Raw genomic sequence first — 8,834 nt, 5'->3', positions numbered from 1 at the left:
CCGTGGTGCGGGGGGGGGGGGGGGGGCGGTGGGCAGGAGACCCAGCTCACAGCCCAAGACTGTGCATGGTCCGCCAGAACCAAGGGCCAGAAACTGCACAATGGCAAAAAGAAACATTTAATAATTTGGGGAGAAAGGAAGAAAGGTGTACTGCAGGCATGATGGGGGAGCAGGATGCACAGCCCCCTGGGGAGTTCAGGGGGGCACAGGGTAGGTCTCAAGAAGCAGTGTCTGTCTGTCGACAGGACGCAGGGAAGGCTGTGGCAATGTGCTGGCTGCAGCCCAAGGCTTCACACGCGTCTCAAGGAGGGCTCAGCAGAACTGCAGCAGACGGATGAGAGGCATCAGCCACATGGATCCCAGGACCCCCGCAGGGCGAGAGGCAGGGCTGGGGTCTCCACCCCCCTGCTCTGAAGCCCCAGGAGGCCAGCCGGGCATGTCTGTCCCCCATTTCATGTAACACGGGTCCCACACAGGCTGGACACACCCACCTCCCGAGAAGGCCTGCCCACCTACCTTCCAGCGATTTCCACACTCATTGCAGACAACAAAGGTGGTCATGGGCTCATCAGAGCTGCGGGTCTGCACCTGCGGGGAGGGCTGTGGTGAGAGGGGCTGCCCCAGCCCCAGGACTCAGTCACCTGGAGCAGGAGGCCCCGAGATGCAGGTCTTCCCTGGAGTCACAGCGAGGGGAGGCTACCCACCCCTTCGGGTAGCGCTGGCATTGCAGCCCCTCGGCCCCTCTGGGGGACCCCACTGAGGCTGCCCAGTGACTCCAACCCTTGTCCCCTTACCAGGGACCTTACCAGGGACCCCTGGCATATCTTGAGGTCCACATCAGCGCCCACCTCCATGGGTCTGAGCGTCGTCCTGTGGCCACTGCCAGGCTGCGCAGCACACCCACCCACCAGCCAGTAGCAACATTCCTGGGGCCCCTCCATGCTGGGGGAGGCCAGGCCCCCCATTTTAGTGCCCAGAGCAAACCACCCCGAGATGCTGCTCACTGGGGCCCACGGGTGCTGGGCAACGGAGGAGGCTCCAAAGGTGCCCTCCACAGTGTGTGCGTCCAAGGAGCCCTGGGGGCAGGCACAGGCTCCGGGGAGCGTTAGGTCAGGTGGCCGGGGCGCACCTGCGTGTAGGTGCAGTTCTTCCTCCTGCATTTCCCGCAGGTGAACAGGTCCGTCTGTGTGCCCCCCGTGCGGGCCATCTGGTGCTCTCGGATGGCCTCCTTGGTCATTGCCTTCCGGATCTCCTTCAGCTCATCACTGGCCATCTCCTGGGCAAGGAGCCATGTACTTACCACTGTGCACAGGGGCGGTCCCCACGCCCCTCCAGCAGGACTCACCTCCGATGTCATCACAGCGATCTGCTGGGGTGTTATGGCGCCACACAGTACGTTCCGTCGCAGGTCGGGGTTCTTAGCGTCCTTGAGGTTGGAGATGCGGCTCCTCACACGGTTTTTGTACTTCATGTCCGTGTTCCCCACGTCCCGGAAGATGCGTGCAAGTGTTTAAGGACCTATCCAGAGGCCAGTGCTGCTGCCTTCCACCCACCCCATGGGGCCAGCCGAGGGAGGCCAGCGAGGGCCACATGGGGGGAAGGGGAGCCCAGCAACTCCGTCTGCCCACCCACGCCTGCAGCAAGTGGAGGGGCAGCTGCGGGGGGCCCCCACCGGACCCACCCGTGGCTGAGGCCCAGCTGCAGGTTCAAAGCCCCGGTGACCCAGGCCCCACCAGCAGGCAGAATCAGTCCCTCAGCAGGTCCAGGGAGGGCCCTCCTGGTCCACCAACCAACCGCCTGGCGAGGGCGCTGGGGCCGTGGCCACCAGGGGAAGCCAGGCCTGGCTGTCCTCATGACTCCACCAGAAACCCCAGATCCCAAAGCCCCACATAAAGGATATATTCCTCAATCTGGGCTGACAGGCCCTCGCAGTCTGCACCAACGGCCATGTGATCATCTGCAAGAGGCAGCCCTGGCTAGCCACCCCACTAGCTGCCCCCCACTTCCAGCCTGCCCAGCTCCGAAGCCCAGGACCCAGGTGCTCTGGTGACCCCAAGGCCCCCTGCCCCCCACCCGGGGTCCGCTGCAACGGGCTAGGGGAGAAGGCTGTCCCTGAGGACCCTCTGAACTCAGGCCACCCCAGGACTCAGGGTGCACACTGGGGCACTCACGGTCTGTCTGCAGGGCGGCGGTCAGCATCTCGCGGCACTTGCTACGCACAGCATCGCAGGTGACCGGCACCGGGGGAAACGTGGTGATCCTTGGGGCCGATGGCATCCTGGGCAGCTCTGGCCTCTTGCGGCTGGAGAAAGACACACGGGTCCCCAGAAAAGCCAACGGTACAACCACAATGCCCCAAATCCTGTCTCTTCTACCTTCACAGCAGCCCATGGGCCTGCCCCCGCAGTCCAGCCCAGCATGCCCTCGGGGTCTGCCCAGTTGGCCAGAGGCAGTAAAGCCCACCGGGTGGGGCGTTCTGCCCAGAGGAGGGCACTATGGGGGCAGCATCTCCTGTAAGGGTCCCTGCCCTCCGGGAGGCCAGAACACCGGGCCACACGGCTCAATACCAGCTGCCATTTCAGGGAGAGGCAGATAGTGTTGGGAGTCGCCCCATCCAGCACAGATGCCCCTTTAAAGACTGGGCACTCCCCACAAGCTGCCTGACGACAAAGCTGCATCTACCCAGCCCTCCCCTCACACCCCTGCATCTCGTGACCCCCACATAAGTTAGGCGGAGCGAGGGGCTTCCTGGAGGGAGCAACAGGTGCCGACGGGTAGATGAACCCATAGCCCTGCACAACCACACTGAATTGAGAGATCAGCCTTTGCTGGCCTCCCACCACCTCTGCCCAGTGGGGTCAAAGGCAAAGCAGCCTATGGGCCACAGCCTGTCCCCATGAGGACCCCCAGTCTCCAAGACTGCCCTCCCTGGGGCCGCAGCAGTGAGGCCTCAGCACCCCCAGAACTCACGTCATGCCGCAGCCTGGGGCACCCAAGAGGAAAAGGGTTCAGCAGCAGTGGGACCCTGGGATAAGGGGTCTGCTCAACCAGAGCTGGCCAGTGCGAACCAGACCCCAGGACACGGATGTGGAGCTGGGGGACGGCAGCAGAGGGCTCCCACATGGCTCTCTGTGCAGCAGGGTGGACACAGCCCCACCCTGCATATGGTTGGGGCTGGAAAAACACAGGGTCCAGAGGAGCTCTGGAAGAGAAGCGAGCAGCAAGAGGCCCACCAGGCCAGGCAGGGCTCCCCGGGGAAAGTCCCTTCCAAGGAACTGGAAGGGCTGATGTATTCAGCAGCCCCAGGGCACAGGGAAACCTGCACTTTCATCTGCTGAGCAGGAGGGACGGATTGGGGGGGGGGGGGGGGTGGCACAAGCACCAGTATTCCAGATGCACCACCTGGGATCCTTGGCCTCGGGGGCCTCCTTCGAGGACGATGTGGGCAGAGGCCCGCCCCTCCTTTGCTCCCTGGCTTTGGCATCTGAAGCATCTGCAGGTACCATGAAAGGCAGAGGTTGGCCAGGGGGAAGCAGAACCAGAGGGCAGGGCCAGGCCAGGGAGGGGAGCAGATCACCACCAAGGCACAGCCTTAGTCAAACCACCAGCCCTAACCCGCCCACCCTAACCCCAGCCAGGACCCTAGCTGCTGAGCCTTCCATACCTGGGGCCCTCTATCCTCCCTCCTCAGAAGGTCCTAAGACAGCCCCCACACTCCTTTCCTACCCCCTCAAACAGGCCACCTGTGAGGCCTCTCTGGGGTCCGCCATCCTGGCAGAAAGGACAGCCATCTGCCCAAAGTGACCCTTCAGCACGGAGCCCCCTGAGTGACAGCCCCCCCAGATGAAGTGTTTGAACTTGGATGAAGACCAGGTGTGGTCATTCCCCAGCTGGGCCTTGGGGGTCACAGCAAACCACCGACCACTGAGCACATCCCCCACAAGGCTCCTGAAACCTGAGCCTGTGCTGGGGACCATCCCACAGGATGAGAAGCATCCCCCACACACCAGAATAAACACACTTGTCCAAAGCGTAGGCTGACGGCCACGCGGGACTAGAGAGACCCAGGACAAAAGCTCTATTTTGCAAGGGTTTGGACAGAGCCCAGGAAAGGCTGGGAAGGGAGGGGGGCCTCAGGGTCCCAAGGTGGGCATCCCTGCGAACCCACTGCCCCCCTGTCCCGTCTGAGTGCCCGTGCCTCCTTCCCCTCTCCGCTCCCTGGCCTCCCAGCATCTCCTCCGGCTCCCTGCCCTCTAGCTGCGCTGACCCCTCTCTCTGTATGATCTCCCCACCTGTGCCAGGTCCCTCCAGGTCCCCGGCCACCCTCAGTGCAGTCCTGCTACTGCCTTCAGCGGTCTTTTCTCCTTACTCTCGATGGATCCCCTGTCGTCCCAGCCCCGAGCCTTCCTGGACCAGGTCTGGAACAACCCCACTCCCAGCAGGCCCGGGCTCAGGGACAGCATTGCCAGCACCCTACCCAGTGCTGACCAGCGAGGGGCCCCAGCTCCCAGCCCGTGCCACCTGACCCGCACCCAGGAGCTTCTTCCAGGACTTGATGAGAGACTTGGCCAGCGCGATGACCTCCTCATCCGAGCTCTGCTTCCGCAGGGCGTTGACAGACATGCCGACCCGTGTAGACTGTAAGGCAAGCAGCCTGGGCTGGGGGGACGGCAATCAGACCCTCCTCACAGGCCCTCCGAGGCTCCCACGGGGCAGGGGCTGGGGACCAGCTTGTGAGGTGGATACCCTTTCCGAGGGCTACTGTCCCATGTGGAACCCAGGATCCTCAGCGAGAAACAGGGTGGGTTTTCCGTAGATGCCCCTTTGTCTTCCTGAGCAACAGACAGAAGCAGGGACGGTCTCCTCTGGGACAGACATTTGTGCTAACCAAGGCCCCGGGGAAGGGGCCAGGAAGCCCTGCCAGGTGCCCAGGAGCTGTCCCAGGCAGGAGGCACACAGGGCCCTACCTGCAGCAGGTGCAGCGTGACAGGCATGGCCTTCAGCTCCCGCAGCAGGTCCATGGCTCCCTCCTGGAAGGAGAAGGGGGACCTTCATAAATGACTTCGAGGTCTTGGTGGACAATGCAAGAGGGGGGCACAAGGAATAACAATTCGGAGATCCACCTGGGGCCACATGCCCAGGGAGGGCCAGAATGAGAAGGAAAGCGGGCTTGGCAAACTCAACCCCAGTGTTTTGGGTCACTGACCAAACCATGGTTGCAGGAAACAGCTCCAAGGACTGCAGCCCCTCCCCAGCAGGAGGGCCGCACCCAGGTGAAGGTGTGGCCCCAGGGGTACTCACTCCCCTGTCCAGTCTCATATCCCTTGCGGTGGGCTGGGCAGCTTCTCCTTGAAGTGGCTCACCCACCAGCCAAGAGGGGTCAACCCGAGCAAGATCAGTGTCCCCTGCAGAGGCCAAACACTCTACTCCCATCACACCCATACCCACACCCAGATTCAAGTCCCATGGCCCCACCCTTCATCAATCCCTCTAGGCCTTGCCTTAATCCTCAGGCCAGCCACCTTCCCCACCTTGCCCCCTCCCACCCCCATCTGTTTCTTCAAAGCCCTCCCTCACACCAAGGCCATTCACAAATGGGCTGCTCTCTCCACTCCAGGCTCAGCTTAAGGTTCCTCAAGTGTGCCAGGTTGCTTGCCCCACGACTTTTGCACCTGCTGCCCCCACTGCCAGAAATACCTCCCAAATACCTACAGATTTGTACCCTTTTATTCAAAGGACACCTTCTTGGCAAGGCCCCTCCTACTTAAAACTGTGACCACACCCCATGCAACACACAACACCTCCAACCTCCTCCCCTGCTTTGCTTTCTTCCACAGATGCTTCCCTTTTTAACACACTGGTGTTTTAACATGTGGGTCTTCCCCTTGACATGAAGGGGGCAGAAGTAACCTGACCCAGACACTCAAGGTTGTGAGACCTTCATGTCTTGAAGCCCAGGCCTGGCCCTGCCCCACCCCCCACCCCACCCCCCAATCTGAGTGACATCTATGCTCTGCAGCCCCCTCCACATCACCCCCAGCAGGCTCTGCCCCTCAGGCTGGGCAGAGTCCAGCCCTGAAATGACCTCTGCAGGGAAAAAAGATGGTTGTCAGAGCCAAAGACACAGTGCCACTCACTGATCAGTTTTCTGTGGCTCCAGACCAGAGGCAGAAACCCAATTCCTGACTTCCCAATCATGGGTCCCAAATCCCCAAAGAGGCCTCCCAGGCACTGGAACCACTGCCAGCCCTCACTGCCCATGCCACAGTACCCTCAAACGCCTAGGCACGTTCCTGGTCCAGAGGGTGGTCAATGCCCCCTCCTCATGCTCTGCTGTGCTTCCACCTGGACACACCCTCCCCTAGCTCCACCTGGCCCACCCAGCCCTCCGTGGGTTCTAGGACCCATCTCTGACCCCACCTGGGTGGTGTTCTTTGTCTCCTTCAAGAGAGGAAGCAGCTTCTTTCTCTGGTCATCTCTGGAAACAGCTCTAGGTTGTTCCCACACCCTTGCTCTGTGCTGCCCACGGTCCCCCGAGGGTATGAACTCAGTGTGTGTGTGTGTGTGTGTGTGTGAACAGTGTGTGTGTGAAGTGTGAACAGTGTGAAGTGTGTGTGAACAGTGTGTGTGTGTGTGTGTGTGTGTGTGTGTAGGGGGCTGCTGCTTGCTGGATGAATGACTGGGAGACAGCCCCCTTTTAGGCCCCAGCGTAGAACCCTGTCCAGAACCTGGTCAACAGGGACCCAGGACAAGCCTGCTTAACCCAAAAAACCACCCACAGCACCTGAGAGAGCCGACAGTCCTGGAGTGGCTGCCCAGGGATCTCAAGCCCATGACTGAGCCTCCTCCACCACCCTAACTAGTTGCTCACAGTCTGTGGGGGAGAGCAGGTTGTGTTTATTGAGCATCTCCGGGAGCCAGCCAGGACCCCTGCCAACATCCTAAAGGCAGGTACCACCCACCGAGGATGCTTCTATGTGAGGCTATGCAGGTTGTCTGAATCTCAAAGCTGAAAAGGGGCTGAGATTGGAACCCCACCTACCGGGTTCCTCTTAGATACCACAGCACAGCCTCCTCCAAACACTCACTGGCCACAGGACAACACGGGCCAGGCACCACAGTGAGCACAGCTGGGCAGGGGCTCTATCACCAAGGCACTCCCAGGCCAGGCTCACCGGACCTCCCAGGGCTCTATCCCAAGGGTCTCTATGTATCTACCCACTCCCCAGTTGCTGCTGGCTGAGTGCTGGCTACGGAAGGGAAAGAATTTATTAGGGAAACCTAGTTCTTGTAGGGCAGGGACAGATACAGGGGAAAAAAGGGGGCCTCTAAACCAGGAAAGGCCTCTGGCCTGCTTGTGAAGGGGGGTTGATGGGGGCCACAGCCCCAGGCAGACCAGAGGCAAGGGAAGCGCTGTAGCTCCGGGAGGGAAAGGGGGTCCAGTCTCACACTCCAAACTCCTCAAGGCTGAGAAAGGGTGAGGGAGCCTTAGGGTGGGACAGAGGGCTCTGAGCCGGGGTTGGGGCTCTGCGGAGAGTCCTGGGGGTGGGGGTGAATTGTGAGGATGCCCAGGCTGAGAAGGAGGAAGACACGGGGGGCGGGGCAGCCAGTACGAAACGTCTGAACAGGCTGGGGCTCCAGCAAGGCCTGGAGGGCGGGACCGAGGAAAGCTTCCGCCGGCCGGGCTCCGGTAGGGTTGGGGGCGGGGGGTAGTCTGGAGTTAGGGGGCAAGGAAGGAGACGGATCTCAGGTCTGCGGGGTCTCGGCCTGGTAGCTGGGGTCTGAGTCCAGAGAGGGCGGCTCCCCGGACCGGGTCCAGGCCCGACTGCGGCCTCTGCCGTGGGTGCGGGAGTGAAGGGCAGGGCTGGCCCAGGGCAGGGGTCTCGGCCACCGACGGGGGTCTCCCCACGTCCCGGGAGTCTCTGCTGGGGCGGGGTCTCGTCCTGCCCTTCGGGTGGTCTCCCCGACCCTGAAGGGGGCTCGGCAGGCTCGGCGGGGGTCGGCGGGGCGGGGGTCCCGGGGTCCTGGCGGCCCGCGCCCCTCACCGCGCTCTTCTTGGTCACCATCTTGTCCAGCCTCCGGGCGATCCGCGCAATCTCCTCTTCCTTGCCCATCATCGCCTCGGGGGCAGGGCCCCCAGCGCCCGCCGCGCCAGCCTCAGCCTCCGGGCCTGGACCCCTGCCCCGGTCGTCGCCGTCGCCCGCACCCGTCACAGCCGACGCAGCCCTACCGCGGGCGGGAGACCCTCCGTTCAAACCCCCGGCCCCCGCGGTCGCCGCGCTGCATCGTGGGACATGTAGTTCCCACGGCCGCCCACCTCGCGCGCACTCGCCCCGCCCTGGACCACAACCCCCAGAAGACACGCAGATTTGCATGGCTTCCTGGGGAGTGTAGTCCTGACGCGGGCCCTCGCCGGAGGCCGACTGGGCCGAAAGACTCGCAGTCCCACAAGACCCCGCGCGAGCCGGTTAGCCGGCGGAGGGCGCTGCGGTAGCGCGGGACCAGAACGTACGTGCCGGTCCGGACGCGACCCCAGGTTTGTGCCTTTCCCGACCCTCCGCCCCGGAGCGGCAGGTGGTCCGACTATGTAGGACCCATAGAGGCACGTTCGAGTTTGTCTCCTGTCTCCACCCGCTTGGTGCCTTCTTCTTCCACCTTCCGCTGTCCCAGGACAGCCGGACCCGCGGGAGGACTCCCGACCCCACCCCGCGAGCCTGCGCGGACCCCCTGCGCACTCTGGCCTGAATCCTGGCCTCTGAGCCCTGGTGCGTGGCGCCTGGAGGTGGGAGGGAGCTGTGGCCAGATGCGAGGGTCGGAAGATGCCTGGGACTGGG

The 8,834-nt window shown here is 62.8% G+C and overlaps 1 protein-coding gene across 2 annotated transcripts; it reads right to left on the bottom strand.

The window, feature by feature from the left end:
• Positions 1-101: 101 nt before the first annotated feature.
• On the bottom strand, positions 102-8,519 carry TCEA2 (transcription elongation factor A2). 2 transcript variants are annotated; one of them, XM_027623226.1, is made up of 10 exons: positions 8,046-8,519; positions 4,968-5,030; positions 4,533-4,638; positions 3,403-3,493; positions 2,172-2,302; positions 1,901-1,957; positions 1,346-1,500; positions 1,130-1,273; positions 517-588; positions 102-321 (listed from the first exon to the last, which is right to left on the bottom strand). In XM_027623226.1, the coding sequence occupies exons 1-10, from the start codon at positions 8,373-8,375 to the stop codon at positions 313-315; spliced, it is 1,158 nt and encodes a 385-aa protein (XP_027479027.1). In that variant the 5' UTR covers positions 8,376-8,519; the 3' UTR covers positions 102-312. The 2 variants fall into 2 exon arrangements, with proteins under 2 accessions (XP_027479027.1, XP_027479026.1); XM_027623225.1 differs by having other exon boundaries at positions 1,130-1,276; positions 8,046-8,355.
• Positions 8,520-8,834: the final 315 nt, after the last annotated feature.

This window comes from Zalophus californianus, chromosome 8, assembly GCF_009762305.2.
Source record: "Zalophus californianus isolate mZalCal1 chromosome 8, mZalCal1.pri.v2, whole genome shotgun sequence".
In the NCBI taxonomy this organism is placed as follows: Eukaryota; Metazoa; Chordata; class Mammalia; order Carnivora; family Otariidae; genus Zalophus; species Zalophus californianus.
Note: the sequence above shows the minus strand (reverse complement) of the source record. Positions and strands in the feature narration are given on the sequence as shown.